This window comes from Oncorhynchus tshawytscha, linkage group LG13, assembly GCF_018296145.1.
Source record: "Oncorhynchus tshawytscha isolate Ot180627B linkage group LG13, Otsh_v2.0, whole genome shotgun sequence".
NCBI classification, from domain to species: domain Eukaryota; kingdom Metazoa; phylum Chordata; class Actinopteri; order Salmoniformes; family Salmonidae; genus Oncorhynchus; species Oncorhynchus tshawytscha.
Window position 1 is genome coordinate 73,206,155 of NC_056441.1, and position 23,783 is coordinate 73,229,937.

Consider the following 23,783-nt stretch of genomic DNA (forward strand, 5'->3'; position numbering starts at 1 on the left):
CTCCCGTCTGCAATACAGTAACAGTCAGAAAAGACATAAGTGAATTTTATTTTATTCAAGGATGATATCACAAAATACATGACTGCCTACATTATCGCCTTATCTTTAAGCATATATTTATCTTATCACTTCCTCAAACTGTTTAAGTGCCCCTTAAACATCCAATAGTATTAAATAAATATACCTTAGCTGTATTGGACATGTCAGGTAATGCTGTGGTTCCTTCCTTACCTCTTGGGTGTGAATAGGTAAAAGGCCCATCTACCTGCTGATAGTGAGAGGTCTCTTCATGCCTGGGCTCAGTATAACCACCCAAAGGCTTATACTACAAAGCAAGATCAATGATTTAGCCAGCTAACTTGCCAAAATATTCTGAAATAACTTGTGTTTTTATAAGATAAGCATGAAATTGGCATGGTCTAATTGACTCAACCAAAAACACATATCAAAGTTTAGGTTTCAATAGTTATTTCTGGTTGTTAATCAAAGTTAGCTGGCTAACTCTGATCCTGCTTTGTAGTGTATCCCTCTGGTGTTTGTCCTCCTGATGTTGTCATTTTTTTAATGTACACCATGCATTTAATCAGTTATGTACACAAGCTTTATAGACAACTTCATAAGGTTGTAATACTAAAGAAGCACTTGGTAAATTAGTTTGAACACGAGCAGAGTAAACCAACCAACCACGTGTTGTTAGGCTGGGCCCATAGCAACAGGCTGTGATTTGTGGATGAATAAGGAAGTGACTTTGGTCACATCAGATTCCCATCTGATTGACAGCTTTCATTGAGTCACTGTGTGAAGTGGTAGAAAAGCAACATACTGTGTTTGTTGGGTTAAATGTATAAATAACTGAAAAGTGCTTTCCCTATCAGCAGCTCAAAGGCAACAAGGTAAAGAACCCTTTTCAGGGAACCCTAAATCAGCATCATCACCATCAAACACTGTTCTGTTTTAGCCCTCAGTGCTGGAGTTGAGCTTAAAATATAATGTGTTGTAAGCTATAGGTTACATATTAAATGTGCTCTGGTTCAATAAATATCTAAATTGTTAAAGTAGTGCAAATCAAATCTAGTAGGATGCCTCCTCTCTCCTCCCCCCCTGACAGGTATGTGTAGACTGTTAGCTTTGCTGAACTGGGTCACAGAATACTGTGATACAGTACACTGATTCCAGTGTATCTAGAGTACTGGGGGGGTGGTAGTGGTCTTAGTGGGGCTGGAAGGTCTTGGCCAGATCCTCCATCACACTCATGAACTTCTGCTGCTCCAACTGGGAACTGTGGGTCCAGGCCAGGGGCAGGTGGGCTGACACCATCCTCCGATCTGACACACACAACACAATATGTTTTACAACCTGGTTGGTTAAAATAGAAGCATTTACTATTCACGTTGTGATTGATCCATCCTATAGCCATGTCAATGAAGTTATCTAGAAAATACAGTTCAAACAATACAATGTAGGCCTAGTTGTTGTCCCCTGATATGTATTGTGTAAATGCAGGTGCAGAGATGAGAGGGGGTGTCTGTGTTAGTGACTATTGAAGTGATTCTTTGCTATCCCGCTGTGCTGGGGAAGGTTACTGAGGTCGCCACAATGGAGGAAGAGGGTGTGTGTCAGAGGGGGAGGAGGAGGGGGAGGGGGAGGGGGGGGTTCCACTGTACTCTGGCAGTATCTGGTACCAAGAGCTCCAGCTGCAGTGGACCAACGCCAGAAACCCAGCCCAACCCAACCCACCCCTGCCCGCTATCCCCAACCTCCAGTCTTCTCATGCCCCCAGTCAAACCCACACAGACAAACACTTCATTCAGACAGCACTCATCTTCTTTCTCTCTCCTTTCCCTCTCTCTAAAGCCCTCCCATATGCTCCAAATATCCTCTTTCCCTCTCCTTCGGTGTCTCTCTTCTCCAATTCTGACTGAGGTCCACTGTACCCGAGAAGCCTGGCTGTTTTAAAGAGCTCTTGTTTTTTCCAGAAGCACAGATTGAGAATGAGTTGTGAGGAGAGAGAGTGCGTGGATCTGACACTTAACCCATGACACTCTACGCTAGACCTCACTTTGCTGTCTTACTGTAGTTTTGTCTCTCTTTTCTGGTCATGACCTCTGATACTTTACCACAAAATACATATTAATTCGCTCTCTGTAATTGGTAAACAAATGGGGACAATCCCATGCTTCAGACCATGCTTTACTTTTGTTTGTGATACTTCGTTTAATGGAGAAGTTGTGTGGTAAGTGTGTTCTGTGTCTTTTACTGCCTACCCTGGAAGAAGCTTCCGCTGGGCTTGGTGGCGGCGGCCTCTGAGATGGCCAACCACACCACGGTGTCAGCCCCCTGCTCCGGGGTCCTCAGGCTGTCCTTCATAGACTGGTGGAAGTCAGGCATGGCATTGGCCACCGCTACAACTCCAGAAAGAGACTCATCAGTAACACATTTTATTTTAATAAACAATTGTTGATCAGAATGTATTGTTTTAAAACTATTAGATTTGTATTTAAAATGGCATCGGATATCTATATTGAAATTGTAAATCTCAATAGTAAATGTCAATCTCCAAATGTGGATGTGTGTTTACAATGTTGTCATACTTGGAAGCGAAGCTGTTTGCTGCTGGTAGTTGTGTAGCTGTGGTGTATTGATACAGTACCTGGTGTGTCCACCCAGCCAGGATGCATCACTGAGAAGTGGATGTTGCTATGGGTTTGGGCCCACTGCTCTGTCATCACCACCTGTTGCCTCTGAAACACACACCAGTAGCTGGGATCAGTTCAAATACAAATCTCAAATGTAACATTTCTGACCAAATAAAATCAGCCCTAGATGATGTGACAAGCACAGACCAGCAAGAGACCACCACATCATGCATTTACTATAATTGTCTCCAACCTTGTATGGATGTCTGTGTACCCCTGCACCCCTCACCTGGCGCCGTGTGCCCCTGCTCCCCTCACCTGGCGCCGTGTGCCCCTGCTCCCCTCACCTTGTGCTGTGCGTAGACCATGGTCCCGTCATAGCGGCCTATTTCTGTTTGCAGGTTCCCTGTCCTCAGCTTCTGGACCAGCATCCCTCCAGATGAAACTGTGATCTGAGGAGGGAGGGGAGACAGGAAACATTAAATAATCATAAACAGGAAGCACACTGAAGTATGTTTTTTTTGTTTGTTGTCAAATTACATTATGAGAAAAACCGCCAGTGGGTTTCAAACTCACCACTCTGGGCTCTGCACTCTTCTCCAGTAAGGGAATCAGTCCCCTGGTCAGGATATACACACCTAGAGATGGAGAGAGATGTGTTTCTTTCAAGGGGTTTTGAACGGAAGTGGTTGTGAGCCTGAAGTATTCACAATAACCTCTGTCATTGACTCACCCATGACGTTACTGGCAAAGCTCTTCTCCAGCCCCTCAGCGTTCACATCCCTCTCACTCATGATGCAGCCTGCATTATTTATCTGTCCACGTCAATCAGTCAATCAATAATCCTACATTATGAATACTGTACACATATAAAGCTATATAAAACATGGAAAGAACTCTGTGTACATTTATAGAAAGAGAGAATGATAAAAGGGTGATGGCTAGAAGTAGAAATATATGTTACATGGTTATGACTTTGATTCAAACGTGTTCAGCACTCACCAGTAAATTCAAGGCTTTGTACTTCCTCTTGAAGGCCTCTGCAAATTCCCAAACCTTCCGTGTCTCTGATAGGTCCAGAATGTGGACATATATTTCCTGAAATTTCATGATTATTACACTAGTTGCAGGGTTACAGAGCACAAGGTGAGGGGTGAGGGCACATTACATGATGATTACACCCCCCCCACACACACACATTTTGAGGGTAAGAGAGAGGCCCAAACTCACTCACTTTATTTCCTGACTCCTTGACAATGTCAGCCCTGGCCTCCTCTGCTTTGTCCTTGTTCCTGCACACCATGTGGACTGTACCACCTGGAAAGGGGATGGGGGATAACAGTAGGGCAAGAGTGGCTGAACCAGGGGTGTATTCAGTGCGGTGAAATGTGATGATGCTCTTCCTCCAAAGACACACATGTACTCACTAACTCACACTTACACACACACTCTCTCTCTCTACTCTACAGACACACACCATACCTCTCTTGGCGATGGCCATGGCTGTAGCTCTCCCTATGCCACTGTTGGCTCCAGTGATCATGAAGACCCTGCCTGCCATGGACACTTCCAGGTCCTTTTCCACAAAGTGCTTGGCTGCAGACAGGAACGCACTCCTGCAACACACACAGATAGACAGACAACAGTCAGGTGGAGGCTATCCATCCACTGCTCCATTCCACAGGGTGGTAGAGGGTGACAATAAATCCCTTTCCAGTTGAAATAATTCATTGAATGATTGATCGAAAACAGATTAAAAGAAAGTAGGTCAGTGCCAGTGCACATAGATGTCCTGGGGTCAGATATGGTCAGAGTGAGGAGACAGCATCTAAAATGGAACAAATTCAAAACAGTTCAGATATTCAGTGAGCAAGACAAAGGTCTAACAAAGGGAAAGACTGTCACATCTCTTAGGTAATGTGAGAAGGAGAGAGGAGGCGGTTCTGAGACCACCGCTGGTGACAGCTACAGCAGCCTGTGTGCCACGTCAAGGGGTTCAATGGCAGCCATTGTTCCCAATGGGGGATGAAGGGAGTAAGGCAGCGCCGTACTTAGGGATTGTTTTGGGCTAAATGCATGCTCTGTTTGGTGGTGTCATGCAGCATAAACACTAGCGGAGTCAAGGGTCAGGGCGGGTAAAGAGACTGGTCTCTGCAAGAAAACACAACATTGAACAAAGGAAGTGGGGAATAAATGACAAAGGCACCTCTTCAGTTGGATTTGATTGCTTTGTTGTTCAGAATGAGGAAGGGCAGTGTGTGATCTGATGCTATTTGTAAACCATTTATCAATAGTTCCAAATGATGGCATTGACTTGAGCTGGTCGATATCCAAATAAGATCGTAAAGCTTTGTAGTTAGCATTAATGACCCAATTGATTAGTAATATGATGGCAAAAAGTCAACGGGTCTTTAACAGTTTTGTCCATTTCGTGGTTTTGACACAACACAGCAGTAATAGCCCAGGCCCTATTTTACAGATCTGGGATCGGTTTTGCTATCCTAATGCAATACTTAATCATTGAGGGTAAAATAACTCAAATGACAGTGGTAAGCAATACAGACATGAATACATATGTATTGTACATACAAGTTACAGGTCACTGATTGAGGCATTCAAAGCAAAATTACAGGATTAATCAAGACAGGGTTGGAACACTGCTTAACCAGTATTCTCCATCTGTTAAATTGGTTGATGTTTCTTTTTACCAGTGAACATCTAGAATCTACCTGAACCACTGTGATGTTCACAGAATGTTCACTGTGATGAATTTAATACTATCTTGCCAAATGATGAACACACATGCACAGAGAGAAAGAGAGAAAGAAAGGGAAATGAGAGAATGAAAGAGAGAAAATATACACATTGTTCTGGAATAGAAAATATTTATTTTTGAACATTCAGTTGTATACATTTTATCGATTTAGTTTGTAACTTGTGACATTTGTAGCCAGGGATTTGATTCCATGAAGTATCAAAATCAACTATAACAAATATGTGCGTATGTGCCCAACAGATAGGAGACCAGTGATCAATTGACTACTGTTCTCCAGAGTAAATATATAAGCATCAATGTGATGATGCTGCTGCTGCTGCTGCTGCTGATGATGATGATGATGATGATGATGATGATGACAGAAACACCATAGCGGAGAAAATCTTACCTGGTGAATTCAGTCATTCCTTTCAGAAACCACGCGGAGTTGCGGTAAAGAGACATCGTTGTATTACCCATGGAATCCTCTCGTCCCGTCGTCCGTTATTGCGCTCTCTCCTCCGGTTTTAACTTGGACCAAACCCACGTGTGTGAATTTACATTGGATGACACCTTCGGCCACCCAGCGGCGAGTTGGGATCAACAACTGAAGCACAATCAAACTCGGTGTCAACTGGTGTCAGCTCGACACTGTCCATGATGTCTATAGGCTTGAATTAATGTTAAAAAACAATCCTACTGAATCTCCAATAGGTTTGCATGGCAAATTCAGGAGTTGCATGCACAGCATTTCAAATTAAATTTCAACGACCGCATATTTCAGTAACAGAAGAAAGTTAAATCAGGGAATTATTGATAATAATTCTGGGGGAACTGAGACTAATTATCGGTTTTTATAGGCCTTTAGGCTACAATAGAAAAATCCAAAAGAACACGCAATATGTCTGTCGCTGGAAATGAAATAACAGACGCACATAACTTGGCTTGACAAACAGGATAATATCTATATTTGATCATAAACCAGTTAGTAAAGTACTACAATGCACCTTGCCCAGGAAGCTCCGGTGAAAGGTGTGAACCAATTCCGACCAAGCAAAGCAAAAAACGGGGCGCGGCACAGTCAAGACTAGAGAAGGTATGGTTTCGCAACTTAACCCACAGCATTGTGGGAATTTGACGTTGCCAGTCCCTATGTACCGGAATGTAGTTAACATATTTTCCCTCAACTGTTGGCCTTACTCTCACATTGCAGCTTCACGATGGTGAGTAAAATGTCTGCTTTTGGTTCCATGTTTTGACATTTTACAGGGGAAGTACATTCTCTCTATCGAACATGCACCTGTCCAAAAGGTGAGTAGGCTACAGTAACGGTGTTGTCAATGCCACACCCAGTTGATTTGGCAGGTTGTCTCCACCTGTTTGCCCGGACACTACAGTAGCTTAAAGAAGCGTTGCTGGCTGGCACCACTGAAACCACCTCTCCCACTTGAACAGTTGTGCCGTTTGTCTTGCATAAGAAGCTGTTTATCGATGGGTTGTTGCACAATGTGTTGTTTTCATACTAGAACGTTTCGAAAGTCATGTGTAAGTTATAGTTTTGCTAAAACTGTCCATTTTATTAGGCTGATTTTGTGGAGATTGTGAAATATCGTTTTTGTCTTGCACAACAACGTGGGTGGGTATACTTTGTGGACGTTCCAACAGGAATCTGTTCCAGAAACTTCGTAAATAACAAGGTTGCCAACAAACTACACATACAAAGTTGTATAGTGGCAGAATAAGATACATATATTTTAATACTTTTACATTTTCATGGCATCCTATTTGTGAATAGGGTAAGGACTATTTTTTTTTTCACTCACCAGGTTTATCCCGAAAAATGTCTTCCCTCTCTCTGGTAGTCTATGGACAAACATTAAGAATAAGCGATGTGGAGAGTTGATGCCTATTCGACAGGTAATTAGCTAGGTGAATTGATCGTGCAACTTTGTATGCTTTGTTTGTTGGCAACCTTGTACTTTACGAAGTTTTTGGAACAGATTCCTGTTGGAACGTTCCACATATTATACCCACCCCAACAACCACGTATCAGTTAGAAGTGTTGTTTTGAATTGTCGTTTGGATTCCAACACATCAACTAGGCCTAAGTGTGTAATTGTGGGGTGTGTTCAAAGTGTCTGAGTATGTGTGAGTAGCCTGCATGAATATGTCCATTCATGTGTTACATGAGCATACTATGTCTGAAGAAATACACTCAATCTGTTGCCTACAATAATATCCATTCTAGTCATTCTATTTTTACAATTTGGGTCCCATGCTGGTCAACTTCCTGCCCCCTCCCCCCTCAGATGCACTTCCTGCTACTGTTAAGCCGGCAGGGGAAGTTGCGACTGCAAAAGTGGTTCACTCCGGTGACAGAGAGAGAGAAGAAGAAGGTGACCAGGGAAATGACTCTGATGGTGCTGGCTCGCCCTCCCCACTCCTGTAACTTCCTCCTCTGGAGGGACCTCAAGATTGTTTACAAAAGGTGACTGAGGAAGCAGAACCTCTCTCTGGGTCTGGGCTGGATCTGTCTGTGGTTTACCTTCGATCTCTTTCTCTTATATCCCTTCTCGCTGTCTCTGATTTTCTTTATTTGGCAGATTATTTGTTTTCCTATTTTTGACTTCTGTCTTTCCTTCTTTTGTCTGTTTCTCTGTTGACCCCCATTGCTGTCTGTGTTTAGCCCCTCTCACTATTGTCTCTGGGCTGGAACAGACTATGGTGCCTGTGTACTGTACTGTAGAGGGAGGGAAAGGAGGAGGGAATTGGGTAGACTGGAACCATCCTTGGCCCCTTTATTAGTGGTTCATGTTTAACCTCCTAAACCCCTTCCTCCTCATCAGTCCTCCTTAGACACACACACACGGCACACGCTCAAGTGAAATATACACTGATTGTACAACACATTAGGAACACATTCCTAGTATTGAGTTGCACCCGCCTTTGCCCTCAAAACAGCCTCAATTCATCAGAGCATGGACTCTACAAGGTGTCTAATACATTCCACAGGGATGCTTCCCACAGTACTTGTGTCAAGTTGGGTAGATGTCCTTTGGGTGGTGAACCATTCTTGATACACACGGGAAACTGTTGACAGGGAAAAACCTTTGCTGACACACTCAAACCGGTGCGCCTGGCACCTACTACCATACCCCGTTCAAAGGCACTTAAATCTTTTGTCTTGTTCACCCTCTGAATGGCACATATACACATTTATGACAGTCATAAATACCTCTTCTCCACCCTTTTTCCTCTCTCTACCCTACTGACGTTACATTTGCAAAACCCTTGGTTAACATATAGATTCTGGGAACATCAGAAGGTGGGGGGAAATGAACTAGATTCTGGTAATCCAACCAATGGAACATATGTGGTGGTACTTAATGAATATGATGTCAGTTCGGTTGTCATCTGAGACATTCTCATCAATGATAAGATGACATAAAGTCTACACAGCAGAGTTATCGGATTCACATGGAATTGTTGTTCAATTTAAATGTTTGAATATGAAATTATTTGTGATGGGATGAAATATGATTTTAGCTTCTAAAATGTGAGATTTGGGTTTTTATAAGATAGGGCTCTGCTCAATCAGTGGCCCGCCCCTGTGAAGGGACATGGGCTATAAAACTTTTCAAACACGCCCTCCACTCCCTTCCTATATAAGCCCTTGACGACACTATAACCTCCTGTTCCGAGGATGTAGGACGACGGTCCGATGACAGAATGGTTCAGATAATAACTACAGAATGAAGCCAACATCAGCGTGAGCTTTGGTTGCGAATGGTATGAACTTTGAACTCTTATTCACTACAGAAGTGATACCTCCTAGCCGTTGAGTTAGCAACAGCAGCTGCAAACGCCGGTTAGGAAGGAACAGACAGAGTATCCCGTCTACCACACAAAGACGTTACTACAACGTATTCAATTGACAACCAGAGGCATTCTTCAAAGGACTCGGTTGGGCAACACTGACTTCCATCTACCACCAACCTACCGAAGCGCAGCTCAGAGTAAATATTTATTGCATTTTCCTTTTCCAAATGGGCAGTAATTTCGAATGCATAAGATACTGTATTTACGATAGCACAGCTTCGGCCTTTGTTCCTCAGTCTTCTCGCTCTTTCACTCAAACCCAGCCCTTTTCTTTTGTGTAACAAGCTGTCATATCTGTTCCGCCCGTTAGGGACGTTTTCCTTTATGACATAATTTGTAGTCAAGTTATGATTTAATTATGTGTATGTGTAATTCTGTGTGATTAGTTAGGTATTTAGTAAATAAATAATTAAACCCAATTTTGTATTGCTGGTTCAACTTGTTAGCCAGGGTTTGTGCAGATAACCAAGAATTTACAACTTTCACATGAGACTGAATTAAGATGAAGATTAATGTTGACTGCTATTGATGTAAAATATTACTAGGTCTTTCAGAGTTTATTCGTAAGATAACAGCTCTATAAATATTATTTCGTGGTGCCCGACTCTCTAGTTAATTACATTTACATGATTAGCTCAATCAGGTAATATTAAAAAAATTATTTTATAGAATAGCATGTCATATTACTTAATTCGGCATAGCCAAAGACACGACAATAGCTTTCAACTGGTCAGTTCATGTCATGGAAAGAGCAGGTGTTCCTAATGTTTTGTACAGTCAGTGTACATGTAAATACATAACAGACAAGCAGATTGTTTTTAACCTCACGCATTAACCTCTATGGTAAAGTGACTCCCTTGCATATAAACATAACAACTGTAACCCTGTTTCTTGACCCCTGACTCTCTGCTCCCTTGCAGGTATGCCAGTCTCTACTTCTGCTGTGGTCTGGAGGACCAGGACAATGAACTGTTGACCCTGGAGGTGTTGCAACGATATGTCGAGCTGCTGGACAAATACTTTGGCAACGTAAGCATAATGTACAGGCAATGTAAGGGATAGTTATTGTCAGGTTAAGCTCTCGCTGGGGGAAAGGTTTAATAAAACAAGGGGAAAGAATAGGTTAAATTGATGAATAGAAACTAAATGTTAAGGTCTGTTTTTACAGTATTTTCAACATTGTATAGTCTTAATGGTGCCTATTGCCTCTCATTGATGTTCTGCTCTGTTGCCCTGTCTGCTCTGTGTTGCCCTGTCTGCTCTGTGTTGCCCTGTCTGCTCTGTGTGGCCCTGTCTGCTCTGTGTTGCCCTGTCTGCTCTGCTGCAGGTGTGGGTTGGATATCATCTTTAACTTTGACAAAGCCTACTTCATTGTGTGTGTGTGTGTGTGTGTACATGTTTTACTATTCTTGTGAGTATCAGAAGTCCTCACAAGAAGAGCAAACCAACTAACATTCTGAGAAGTGGGGACATTTTGCCAGTCCTAACTTGCTGTTTGGGGTTAGGGAAAATAGGATTTTAAATGGGAATCAATTATTGGTCCCCAAAAGGTCCTTACATGCAGGGGTGCAACTTTGGTTTTAGGAGTGGGGGGGGGGGACAATGAGTGTGGATTCTACCATGTTTATGAATAATCCTTAATTAATCGTGAATAATAATGATGAGTGAGAAAGTTAGTCTCATAAATATCATACCTCCAAGACATGCTAACCTCTCACCATTACAATAGCAGGGGAGGTTAGCATTTTATAGAAAGTTCTTTGGATGGTCTTAAACTGCAGTAATTTCTGTCTGAGATTATATGAACATGACGAAGCATTCAAACACATCTGTATCCATTCATCATCATCAGTCTCCCAGGTCATCCTCACATTTTTGTTTTATGTTTTGTCATCAGGAAAAGCCTCTTAACCCCTATAGTTTGGAAATCAACTTTAGAGGTTAATCAGACTGCCTTAAAATAGTTTAAATCTTTGAAGCTTCTGGCCTGTCTGGTGTTTACTGCACAAAGAGAATAAAATGTTGCATCTGCGAAAGCTCCTCAACATCACAGACTGGTCTTCCCTGGCTACCTGACCCTGCTGAGACACATGTCACCATCTGATCCTTATCCGATGAGACATGACAAAGAATTACCTTGATGTACAGTTATACATTATATTATCCAAGAATAGAATCAATGGTTCAATAACTGAAGTGACCATTATTCCCAGACTGTAGCCTACCCATCAACTCAAGATGGAACTTTGTATCCATTCACTGATTGTTATAATATACTGCAAAATTCACCTGAGCTCTGAAGATTGGTCATCCTTGGCTGTATGAATTTGCTGGGACACCTGTCACCATCTGATTATGCTAAGAGCATATTGTTGTGTACTGACTGTGCACTGTGACAGTGAAGCCTGTAGAGCTGTTTATACCGTGTCGGTATAACAAGTAGGAAACTAACAGATCAATAATGTTACATTGCTATATTGACTGTGATTGGGGTAAAAATAATATCTAACGTTAGCCAACATTTGACTAGCTCTAATGGTACATCAACTGGATAAAACAAACAAAGGCTACCAAACATTTTCATACTCACAGCAGCTGTTATATACTGCTACCAGAGGCTAGAGCTGAACTGGCTGTGGTAGCTAGGAGCTAGCTCTAGTTCATTCACTTCAGACAGAAATTCAGTCGAGGGGGGATGAGACATTAGCTAACGTTACATGTCAGTTACACTACTAGCTCATCACTGGGAATAAGTACATTTTTTTTCTGTTAAGTCAAACAGCAGTTACTTTGCCAGCTACATCAGTCAAATAAAGAGTAGCCAGTTTTTGCTCTGCTTGCTTTTACAACTCGAAGAAAAAGCACAACGCACACAGACAACTGCTACCTCTGTTCGCGTGCTCTGTGGCAGGGATGCCAGTTCTAGCAAAGATTGTTAGAACAATGACTACTCAAAACCCGCCCAGAAGGCCTGAAAACTAACCCATTGTTTTTTTCCAAAGCAAGAGAGGTGTTGCCACATTTATACAATAAACCCTTTTTCCATAATGTTATCGAACGAATTAGGAAGGAATTGGAACGACTAGAAGCAAAATTAGAATTTCATCAAAACAATTATTGCAAATAAATAATTATATGATTAAACAATAAGGCACGAAAGGGTATGGTACAGTGCATATCTTGTTACGTTACAGCCTTATCCCTTCTAAATCTGCACACAATACCCCATAATGACAAAACAGGTTTTTATAAATATATTTTAAAAATTAAACAAAAATATTTCATACGGATTGGCAGGGATACACTCTAACTCGCAGACATAATTTACATACTAAGCATTTGTGTTTAGTGAGTCCGCCAGATCAGAGGCAGCAGGGATGACCTGGGATGTTCTCTTGATAAGTGTGTGAATTTGCCGTTTTCCTGTCCTCAAAGCATTCAAAAAGTAACGAGTACTTTTGTGTGTCTGGGAAAATGTATGGGGTAAAACGACAGCACATGTAACAGGGTTATATTGGTGATTCCCCTTGCCACTATATTGTTAAGTCAATGGGTTTTTGGTTTTAGTTTTGTCTTGCCTTCACCTACTCAACATGGCATCTTATTGGCTGGTTTGCGTAGCATGCTTACAAGGGAGGATTCAGTTAGAATCGTCCCAGTGAACAAGCACCAAACCAGCGGTAAGTTGTTTGCAAAGCACTGTACGTCAGAAGTGATTTTTATACTCCCAAGTGATGATTTAAATGTACAATTTATATCAATTTGTTTGTAAATATTATTCGAACATCACACAAGATGCAGCATTTTTTTGGTGAATATTTATTATGCATTTTGTAGAGAATTCCCGCTAATACTAGCTAGCAACTTACTGTGTGGGGGGGGGTCCGTATATTTTGTACAGTGCATGAGTGCAGAGTTGGATGGTGAGCCGTGCATCGCATGACGTGGAATTTTGTGCTGTTCCTATCAGAATAAAGCTCCATGACTGGTGCTACAAGTTGGAGTTCATGTCGATGATTGATTGTACACAACGCAAGAAGAGTACTGTTACACAGTCATACGCACGTCCTGTAGCACACCATTTCTTTCTGCAGTCCCCTACAACCCTGCCTCATTCTTTGGCCGATCTTGGGAGTGAGTGACTCATCGATATCCTTCAACTGTGTGTGGCGCAGGTGTGTGAGCTGGACATCATCTTTAACTTTGAGAAGGCATACTTCATCCTGGATGAGTTCCTGGTGGGAGGAGAGCTCCTGGAGACCTCCAAGACAGCTGTGGGCATCGCTATGGAGGAGGCAGAGACACTACAAGAGGTGACCCACACACAGTCACTTAAGTGTGACACTTGCCCAAATATTTCAATATGTTTCTTCTTTTCTCTCAACAGACAATGGAGGAGTATATGAGTAAACCGACCTACTGAACCAATAACAGGGACGTGAGTCGAATCTTAAGACCGAAGAATCCTTTTCTCAATAAGTGCCACAACATTTCAAAGAAGATTTATTCTTAAGATACTCTTCCATTCTGACAGAATACATGGTCTGTTTTATATAAGCACTTTCTAATATTATAAGTCTTTTTTTTGTACTTTTTACTCCTTTTTCTCCCGAATTGGTAGTTCCAGTCTTGTCCCATTGCTGCAACTCCCGTACGGACTCGGTCAAGAGCCATGTGTCCTCTGAAACACGACCCCTCCAAGCTGCACTGCTTCTTGACCCAGCCGCACCAATGTGTCGGAGGAAACAGTGTACAACTGGCGACTGTGTCAGCGTGTGTGCTCCCGGCCCGCCACAAGGAGTCACTAGAGTGCGATAGGACAAGGACATCCCGGCTGGCCAAACCCTCCCCTAACCCGGATGACGCTGGGCCAATTTTGCGCCGCCTATTGGGTTTCCCGGTTGTGGCTGGCTGCGACACAGCTCGGGATTGAACCCGGGTCTTTAGTGACGCCTCAAGCACTGCGATGCAGTACCTTAGACCGCTGCACCACTCGGAAGGCCCCTATAAGCACTTTCTGAAAGATGCATTAGGAGTTTTATAATTTTAGGAGTTCATTTTAAAACAGAGTTTAACTTTGAGATTTATTTTTAAATGTGTTATTAGTTACAATGATTTTATAATTACAAATTTGATAAGATCACATATGTTTTACAGTAATTGTAGCCTGCTTTGCTTTATCTGATTTTTAAGCAAATATGTTATTTTAGCATATTGCTGCTGCATTTTCAAATGTTTTAATTCAGTTGTGAGTTGATCCAAGGATTGTAAACCACAACTTCTTACCACTTCGAAAGTCACATTTATTATTTTAATTCTATGTTGGTTAACATAGCCACTGCCTGCACAAACGTGATAGTGTCTTATTGTAATATTTCTCAGTTGGCAAGCTAGAGCCAGAGGGTTCTAAGATTGAAGCTAAAGGTTGACAATTTGGAAAGTGATGCCTACTCAGTGCCGTTAAAGTTGTACTGTCTGAATAAATAGTTTTGTTTCCAGAATAGTCTGTCATTTTAAATGTTAGAGTATGTTGTTTCCACCTGTTGAAAATTGATCATCTCTTGGTTTTATTAGTGGAATTGACAAGGACTACCTTGTTCGCCCCAGGCTAAGAAATTAGTCATCGTTCTGAGTGAAGCCTTACTTGAAATACAGACTAGATCCATGAGAGAGAATCTAGTACTTACAGGGATACAAGGGTAAGAAGGAGAAGTTCCTGAATCTATAGTTAGAGAGTTTGTCCTTACAGCGCTTCAGATTCCACGCGAAGCTATCGATACAATCCAACTTGAACGTGTTCACTTCGGACAGAAAGGGCAGAGGTATGAACGCCTAATCGTTGCCAAACTTCTTTCTTTAAAGATAAAATGATGGGTAAAAGACTTGCTGGCATGAATGACCAGTTCCCGAAGGAAATTGCAGAACGGCATAAAGTTCTGTATCCAATTTTCAAGGAAAATAGGTTGAAAGGGAAACACTCTCGTCGATAAACTGTATATTGATAACCAGTTGTTCAGAGACACAAAGACTACTCCATGGCTATTTTAAAAATTACAAAGTTCTCATAGAGAGGCAAATAAGGAAACGCAATTCTAGCCCAGTTATGGATTGTAATAATACAACAGAAAATAGATATAACTAATTGGAACACAAAAGCACTAATTCAACATGGTGGAGAAAAACTCAGTAAACAGAAGGCGCAGTATGTGTGGATGGATGGTGTGGTGTGTTTTTTGGTGTTTGGGAAAGTGTGGTGTTGAGTGAGAAAGGAAATGGTTGCATATCCCAGAACCAAGGTATTTCTGTGAGCAGGGGTTGTGAGAGAGCTTTTGAAGTTGTTCAGATGAGGGATATACATAATAAAATAATTATACATTTTATTTATTGTCCTATCGTGGTGAGAGTGTTTTAAAATAAATGATACATATAATTTGTTTATTGTCCTATCATTGGGAACTACACTTTAAAAATAAATTCTACATCTAAGACCATTTTATTTCTGGTCCTATATTGATGGAATGGTACACAACGCTATACCCTAGACATTGCTTGACATCATGAATGACCCAGATACTAAGGAGAAGTCCCTTTCTGTTTTATGGGCCTGCTGTAAGCGGTCTGTATGCAGCCAAAATGTGGTCGGAGACTTAGAGCAGCACTGCCCCCTCAAGATTCTGAGCTTGCTTGGCAGGGTTGGTCCTGCAAAGCCCCCTGATGGGAGAGCATAATATACAAGGAAATTCTCAAAGCTGCTAATGAGAACCTTGACGACCTTGTACCTAGCCGGTGGGGATTCCGGTGGGGTGCCCCCACCCAGGCAGTGGCAGTGCTGGCAACTCTAGGTGCAATAACCCATGGGTAGGGGGTCACACTCGGACATTCAGAGAGGGGGTATATTATTGTGGCTCTGGTCTGACTGCACGGACATGCTTGGGAATATGGTCACTACGGGGTGAAGGGGGTATATCTGACCTCCATCATATAGGTTGTGACAATGGTTAATCAAATCTCCCCATTTCTGCCCAATTTTGCAGGCCTTCTCATACAGCTGCAACTGTACATGCATTTGTAAATCAAGACCTTTCTTGAGTTGGGCTCTAGGATGGTGCAACTGTTGAGAATCTGAGTCTATGGTTGTTGTGGGGAAAAGGGGTTGAGTGTGTGTGTGTGTGTGTGTGTTTATCCCACAACTGCTCCAAGGGAGTTAAAGATGTTAGGGACAATATAGGATGATTCACTAACTGTTTGCTAATATAATAATTGCTTGCCATAATGTAATATTGGTAATGGCGAGACTGGTGAGAGGTAAAAATCCTTTGCATAAATTGCCTACATTACTACAAATATTAATAGCTAATTATGGAAAATAAGAAACAGGATTTAAAAATAATTTAAAAAAAAAATATATATATATATATAACTGCTATATATAGTACAAATCGAGGTGAGGGCGAATGAAATGCATTTGGAGGTTGATCTGCTTCTGTTCTGTGGGTGGCACTGTGCTCTTTCTGAAGGATGGGTCCCGGTCTCTCCGGGGCTATGGGATCCGGGGGGTCGGGTTGGTCTGCAGGGCATTGTGATGACAACCCAACTCGGGATGAGGAGGGCTATTAGCGTGTGGAATAGTGGGGACCAATTGGAGTTTAACTTAGTAGCAATGCAAATATCATGGTACAGCTATATAGACACTCAATCATCATGTTACTTTTTAATGGTACGTTTAAAACATATATTTTGATACATAGAATTGAAAGTTGTGTCTCATTATGGTAAGTGGTGAAATAAGTATAGCCAGTTATAATTGTAATGGCTTAGCAGATAATAAGAGAAGACTATCAGTATTTACCTCGCTAAAAGAGAAGGAAAATAATATCTATTGTTTACATGAAACTCATTCAACAATTTTAGATGAAGTTTTGTGGAAAAAGGACTGGGGGGGCGAAATATATTTCTCCTATGGGCAAAGAAATTCAAAAGGGGTGATGATATTAACAGTAATTTTGATCCAAATGTGCAAATTGTCCAAACAGATTATCAAGGTAGATGGATTATTTTGAATATGTTATTGGACAATAAACAGATATGGCTCATTAACCTACAGTTGAAGTCGGAAGTTTACATACACCTTAGCCAAATATATTTAAACTAAGTTTTTCACAATTCCTGACGTTTAATCCTAGTAAAAATTCACTGTCTTAGGTCAGTTAGGATCACAACTTTATTTTAAGAATGTGAAATGTCAGAATAATACTAGTGAATGTTTTATTTCAGCTTTTATTTATTTCATCACATTCCCAGTGGGTCAGAATTTTACATACACTCAATTAGTATTTGGTAGCATTGCCTTTAAATTGTTTAACTTGGGTCAAATGTTTCAGGTAGCCTTCCACAAGCTTCCCATAATAAGTTGGGTGAATTTTGCCCCATTTCTCCTGACAGACACAGTGTAACTGAGTCAGCTTTGTAGGCCTCCTTGCTCGCACACGCTTTTTCAGTTCTGCCCACAAATTTTCTATAGGTTTGAGATCAGGGCTTTGTGATGGCCACTCCAATACCTGGACTATGTTGTCCTTAAGCCATTTTTCCATGACCATTTGGAAGACCCATTTGCGACCTAGCTTTAACTTCCTGACTGATGTCTTGAGATGTTGCTTCAATATATCCACGTAAATTTCCCTTCAGATGATGCCATCTTTTGAAAGCCATTTAAAGGCACAGTCAACTTAGTGTATGTAAACTTCTGACCCACTGGAATTGTGATACAGTGAATTATAAGTGAAATAATCTGTCTCTAAACAATTGTTGGAAATATTACTTGTGTCATGCACAAAGTAGATGTCCTAACCAACTTGCCAAAACTATAGTTTGTTAACAAGAAATGTGTGGAGTGGTGACTGTGTGGAGTGACTCCAACCTAAGTGTATGTAAACTTACAACTTCATCTGTGTGTATATATGTATATTTGTGTGTGTGTGTGTGTGTGTATATATATAACATTATTTCACCTTTATTTAACCAGGTAGGCCTGTTGAGAAGGTCTCATTTAAAACTGTGACCTGGCCATGATAAAGCAAAGCAGTACAACACAAACCTCAACACCTCAAGAGTTACACATGGAATAAACAAACGTACAGTCAATAACACAATGGAAATAATCTATATACAGTGTGTGCAAATGAGGTAAGATTAGGGGGGTGAGGCAATAAATAGGCCGTAGTGGTGAGGTAATTACAATTTAGCAAGTAAACACTGGAGGGATAGATGTACAGAAGATGAATGTGCAAGTAGAGGTACTGAGGTACAAAGGAGAAATAAACCAATATGGGGATGAGGTAGTTGGATCGGCTATTTACAGATGGGCTATGTACGGGTGCAATGATCTGTGAACTGCTCTGACAGCTGATGCTTAAAGTAAATGAGAGCGATATGAGTCTCCAGCTTCAGTGAATTTTGCAATTCGTTCCAGTCATTGGCAGCAGAGAACTGGAAGGAAAAGCGGCCAAAGGAGGAACTGGCTTTGGGGGTGACCAGTGAAATATACCTGCTGGAGTGCGTGCTATGGGTGGGTGCTGCTATGGTGACCAGTGAGCTGAGATAAGGCAGGGCTTTACCAAGCAAAGACTTGTAGATGACCTGGAGCCAGTGGGTCTGGCGACGAATATGAAGCGAGGGCCAGCCAACAAGAGCATACAGGTCACAGTGGTGGGTAGTATATGGGGCTTTGGTGCCAAAATGGATGGCACTGATGGCAGTGATAGACTGCATCCAATTTGCTGAGTAGAGTGTTGGAGGCTATTTTGTAAATGACATCGCCGAAGTCGAGGATCGGTAGGATAGTCAGTTTTACGAGGGTATGTTTGGCAGCATGAGTGAAGGATGCTTTGTTGCGAAATAGGAAGCCGATTCTAGATTTGATTTTGGATTGGAGATGCTTAATGTGAGTCTGGAAGGAAAGTTTACAGTCTAGCCAGACACCTAGGTATTTGTAGATGTCCACATATTCTAAGTCAGGCAGGCAGGTGCAGGCAACGATCGGTTGAAGTGCATGCATTTAGTTTTCCTTGCATTTAAGAGCAGTTGGAGGCCACGGAAGGAGAGTTGTATGTTGTATGGCATTGTAGCTCATCTGGAGATTAAGAAGGGCCAGAAGTTTACAGAATGGTGTTGTCTGCGTAGAGGTGGATCAGATAATCACCAGCAGCAAGAGCGACATCATTGATGTATACAGAGAAAAGAGTGTGCCTGAGAATTGAACCCTGTGGCACCCCCATAGAGACTGCCAGAGGTCCGGACAACAGGCCCTCTGATTTGGTCACTGAACTCTGTCTGAGAAGTAGTTGGTGAACCAGGAGAGGCAGTCATTTGAGAAACCAAGGCTGTTGAGTCTACCGATAAGAATGTGGTGATTGACAGAGTCGAAAGCCTTGGCCAGGTCGATGAATACAGCTGTACAGTATTGTCTTTTATCGATGGCGGTTATGATATCGTTTAGGACCTTGAGCATGGCTGAGGTGCACCCGTGACCAGCTCGGAAACCAGATTGCATAGGTGAGAAGGTACGGAGGGATTCTAAATGGTCGGTGATCTGTTTGTTAACTTGGCTTTCGAAGGTCCAGTTTGTCTAGCCCAGCTGATTTAAAGGGGTCCAGATTTTGCAACTCTTTCAGAACATCAGCTATCTGGATTTGAGTGAAAGAGAAATGGGGGAGGCTTGGACAAGTTGCTGTGGGGGGTGCATGGTTGTTAACCGGGGTAGGGGTAGCCAGGTGGAAAGCATGGCCAGCCGTAGAGAAATGCTTATTGAAATTCTCAATTATCGTGGATTTATCGGTGGTGGCAGTGTTTCCTAGCCTCAGTGCAGTGGGCAGCTGCTCTTATTCTCCATGGACTTTACAATGTCCCAGAACCTTTTGGAGTTTGTGCTACAGGATGCAAATTTCTGTTTGAAAAAGCTAGCCTTTGCTTTCCTAACTGCCTGTGTATATTGGTTCCTAACTTCCCTGAAAAGTTGCATATTGCGGGGGCTATTTGATGCTAATGCAGTATGCCACATGATGTTTTTGTGCTGGTCAAGGGCAGTCAGGTCTGGAGAGAACCAAGGGCTATATCTGTTCCTGGTTCAACATTTTTTGAATGGGGCATGCTTATTTAAGATGGTGAGGAAAGCACTTTTAAAGAATAACCAGGCATCCTCTACTGACAGAATGAGGTCAATATCCTTCCAGGATACACGGGCCAGGTTGATTAGAAAGGACTGCTTGCTGAAGTGTTTAGGGAGCTTTTGACAGTAATGAGGGGTGGTCGTTTAACCGCAGACCCATTACGGACGCAGGCAATGAGGCAGTAATCGCTGAGATCCTGGTTGAAGACAGCAGAGGTGTATTTAGAGGGCAGGTTGGTCAGGATGATATCTATTTGGGGTTGTACCTGGTAGGTTCATTGATAATTTGTGTGAGATTGAGGGCATCTAGCTTAGATTGTAGGATGGCTGGGGTGTTAAGCATGTCCCAGTTTCGGTCACCTAACAGTACGAGCTCTGAAGATAGATGGGGGGCAATAAATTCACATAGGGTGTCCAGGGCACAGCTGGGGGCTGAAGGTGTTCTATAACAATCGGCAACAGTGAGTCTTGTTTCTGGAAAAGTGCATTTTTAGAAGTGGAAGCTCGAATTGTTTGGGCACAGACCTGGATAGTATGACAGAACTCCGCAGGCTATCTCTGCAGTAGATTGCAACTCCGCCCCCTTTGGCAGTTCTATCTTGTCGGAAAATGTTATAGTTAGGGATGTACATTTCAGGATTTTTGGTGGCCTTCCTAAGCCAGGATTCAGACATGGCTAGGACATCCGGATTGGCAAAGTGTGCTAAAGCAGTGAGTAAAACAAACTTAGGGAGGAGGCTTCTAATGTTAACATGCATGAAACCAAGGTTTTTACGGTTACAGAAGTCAACAAATGAGAGTGCCTGGGGAATGGAAGGGGAGCTAGGCAGGGCCTGGATTAACCTCTACATCACCAGAGGAGGAGTAGGATAAGGGTACGGCTAAAGGCTAAAAGAACTGGTTGTCTGGTATGTTTGGAACTGAGAGTAAAAGGAGCAGGTTTCTGGACGCGGAAGAATAGATTCAAGGCATAATGTACAGATAAGGGTATGGTAGGATGTGAATACAGTGGAGGTAAATCTAGGCATTGAGTGACAATGAGAGAGGTTTTGTCTCTGGAGACACCATTTAAACCAGGTGAGATCACCTGAACCAGTGTGGGAGGTGGAACAACAGGGCTAGCTAAGGCATATTGAGCAGGGCTGGAGGCTCTACAGTGAAATAAGGCAATAATCACTAACTAAAACAGAAATGGACAAGGCATATTGACATTAGGGAGAGGCATGCATAGCCAAGTGATCATAGGGACCAGTGAGTAGCTAGGCGAGCTGGAGACATGGCGATTCAGACAGCTAGCGGGCCGGGGCTAGCAGGCTAGCAGAAGGGCCTTAGGGGGACGTCGCGACGGAAGAGTCTGTTGTAGCCCCCTCGGACGGTTACGTCGGCAGACCAGTCTTGATGGATCGGCAGGTTTCCGTGTCGGCAGTAAAAGGGGTTCAGGTCAATTGGCAAAATAGGCATTGTAGCCCAAGGAGTGGCTGATGTACCTCTTCAGCTAGCCAGGAGATGGGCCTAGCACGAGGCTAGTTCCAGGTGATGCTTGCTGATGCTTGCTTCGGGACAGTCGATAGCCAGGAGTAGCCACTCAGATAGCAGTTATCTCGCTGCGATGATCCAATTGAAAAGGTTCAGGGCTTGCGGTAGGAATCCGGAGATATGGAGATTTGGTGGAGAAAAAGCAGTCCGGTATGCTCTGGGTTGAATCAAGCTGTGCAGACTGGCAGGAGTTGACTGGGCTAAGGTTAGCTGATGACCGCTAGCAGTGACTAACTGACTACTAGCTGTGTTGTTTAAAGTTTTCCACAAGCCACCTGGGAGACACACCAAACATGTGGAAGAAGGTGCTCTGGTCAGATGAAACCAAAATTGAACTTTTTGGCAACAATGCAAAACCTTATGTTTGGCGTAAAAGCAACACAGCTCATCACCCTGAACACCCTATCCCCACTGTCAAACATGGTGGTGGCAGCATCATGGTTTGGGCCTGCTTTTCTTCAGCAGGAACAGGGAAGATGGTTAAAATTGATGGGAAGATGGATGGAGCCAAATACAGGACCATTCTGGAAGAAAACCTGATGGAGTCTGCAAAAGACCTGAGACTGGGACGGAGATTTGTCTTCCAACAAGACAATGATCCAAAACATAAAGCAAAATCTACAATGGTGGTCAGGCCATGGTTCAAAAATGAACATATCCAGGTGTTAGAATGGCCAAGTCAAAGTCCAGACCTGAATCCAATCGAGAATCTGTGGAAAGAACTGAAAACTGCTGTTCACAAATGCTCTCCATCCAACCTCACTGAGCTCGAGCTGTTTTGCAAGGAGGAATGGGAAAAAATTTCAGTCTCTCGATGTGCAAAACTGATAGAGACATACCCCAGGCGACTTACAGCTGTAATCACAGCAAAAGGTGGCGCTACAAAGTATTAACTTAAGGGGGCTGAATAATTTTGCACGCCCAATTTTTCAGTTTTTGATTTGTTAAAAAAGTTTGAAATATCCAATAAATGTCGTTCCACTTCATGATTGTGTCCCACTTGTTGTTGATTCTTCACAAAAAAATACAGTTTTATATCTTTATGTTTGAAGCATGAAATGTGGCAAAAGGTCGCAAAGTTCAAGGGGGCCGAATACTTTCGCAAGGCACTGTATATCTATATCCAAGATGGTGTAGCAGTTCAGACGTCTTTGTCTTGTTGTGACCCGTGTATATATATTTTTATATATTGTGTGTGTATGTACAGTTGAAGTCAGAAGTGTACAAACACTTATTTTGGAGTCATTAAAGCTTGTTTTTCAACCACTCCACAAATGTATTGTTAACAAACTATAGTTTTGGCAAGTCGGTTAGGACATCTACTTTGTGCAAGACACAAGTAATTTTTCCAACAATTGTTTACAGACAGATGATTTCACTTATAATTCATTGTATTACAATTCCAGTGGGTCAGACATTTACATACACTAAGTTGACTGTGTCTTTAAACGGCTTGGAAAATTCCAGAAAATGTCATGGCTTTAGAAGCTTCTGATAGGCTAATTGACATCATTTGAGTCAATTGGAGGTGTACCTGTGGATGTATTTCAAGACCTACCTTCAAACTCAGTGCCTCTTTTCTTGGCATCATAGGAAAATCAAAAGAAATCAGCCAAGACCTCAGAAAAAAATTGTAGACCTCCACTAGTCTGGTTCATCCTTGGGAGCAATTTCCAAAAATCTGAAGGTACCACGTTCATCTGTACAAACAATAGTACGCAAGTATAAACACCATGGGACCACGCAGCCGTCATACCGCTCAGGAAGGAGACGCATTCTGCCTCCTCGAGATGAACATACTTTTTTACGGTTT

General features: G+C 42.3%; 2 protein-coding genes across 5 annotated transcripts; one reads left to right on the top strand and one right to left on the bottom strand.

Annotated features, from left to right (window-relative positions):
- Nucleotides 1-32: 32 nt before the first annotated feature.
- Nucleotides 33-5,956, bottom strand: dhrs12la (dehydrogenase/reductase 12-like a). Its single transcript, XM_024443197.2, has 10 exons — nt 5,801-5,956; nt 4,119-4,252; nt 3,871-3,953; nt 3,639-3,734; nt 3,370-3,451; nt 3,213-3,274; nt 2,984-3,088; nt 2,651-2,741; nt 2,265-2,402; nt 33-1,325 (listed from the first exon to the last, which is right to left on the bottom strand). The coding sequence occupies exons 1-10, from the start codon at nt 5,869-5,871 to the stop codon at nt 1,210-1,212; spliced, it is 978 nt and encodes a 325-aa protein (XP_024298965.1). The 5' UTR covers nt 5,872-5,956; the 3' UTR covers nt 33-1,209.
- Nucleotides 5,957-6,076: 120 nt separating this feature from the next.
- LOC112247385 (AP-1 complex subunit sigma-3) lies at nt 6,077-13,770 on the top strand. Of its 4 annotated transcripts, XM_024416137.1 has the most exons (6): nt 6,500-6,614; nt 7,218-7,308; nt 7,701-7,879; nt 10,191-10,299; nt 13,446-13,583; nt 13,658-13,770. In XM_024416137.1, exons 1-6 carry the CDS (start codon nt 6,544-6,546, stop codon nt 13,691-13,693), a joined length of 624 nt encoding a protein of 207 aa, XP_024271905.1. In that variant the 5' UTR covers nt 6,500-6,543; the 3' UTR covers nt 13,694-13,770. The 4 variants fall into 4 exon arrangements, with proteins under 4 accessions (XP_024271908.1, XP_024271907.1, XP_024271905.1 ...); XM_024416140.2 differs by lacking the exons at nt 6,500-6,614; nt 7,218-7,308 and adding an exon at nt 6,077-6,487; XM_024416139.2 differs by lacking the exon at nt 7,218-7,308 and having other exon boundaries at nt 6,480-6,614.
- Nucleotides 13,771-23,783: the final 10,013 nt, after the last annotated feature.

Excerpts from the sequence above, each read along its gene's own strand:
- dhrs12la (XM_024443197.2), bottom strand. The coding sequence starts at position 5,871 with ATGGGTAATACAACGATGTCTCTTTACCGCAACTCCGCGTGGTTTCTG. Across the intron at positions 3,735-3,870 it reads TCAAGGAGTCAGGAAATAAA|GAAATATATGTCCACATTCT; the intron begins GTGAGTGAGTTT and ends ATGAAATTTCAG. Across the intron at positions 2,403-2,650 it reads TGGCTGGGTGGACACACCAG|CGGTGGCCAATGCCATGCCT; the intron begins GTACTGTATCAA and ends CTGGAGTTGTAG.
- LOC112247385 (XM_024416137.1), top strand. The coding sequence starts at position 6,544 with ATGTACCGGAATGTAGTTAACATATTTTCCCTCAACTGTTGGCCTTAC. Across the intron at positions 7,309-7,700 it reads AGTTGATGCCTATTCGACAG|ATGCACTTCCTGCTACTGTT; the intron begins GTAATTAGCTAG and ends CTCCCCCCTCAG. Across the intron at positions 7,880-10,190 it reads CTCAAGATTGTTTACAAAAG|GTATGCCAGTCTCTACTTCT; the intron begins GTGACTGAGGAA and ends GCTCCCTTGCAG.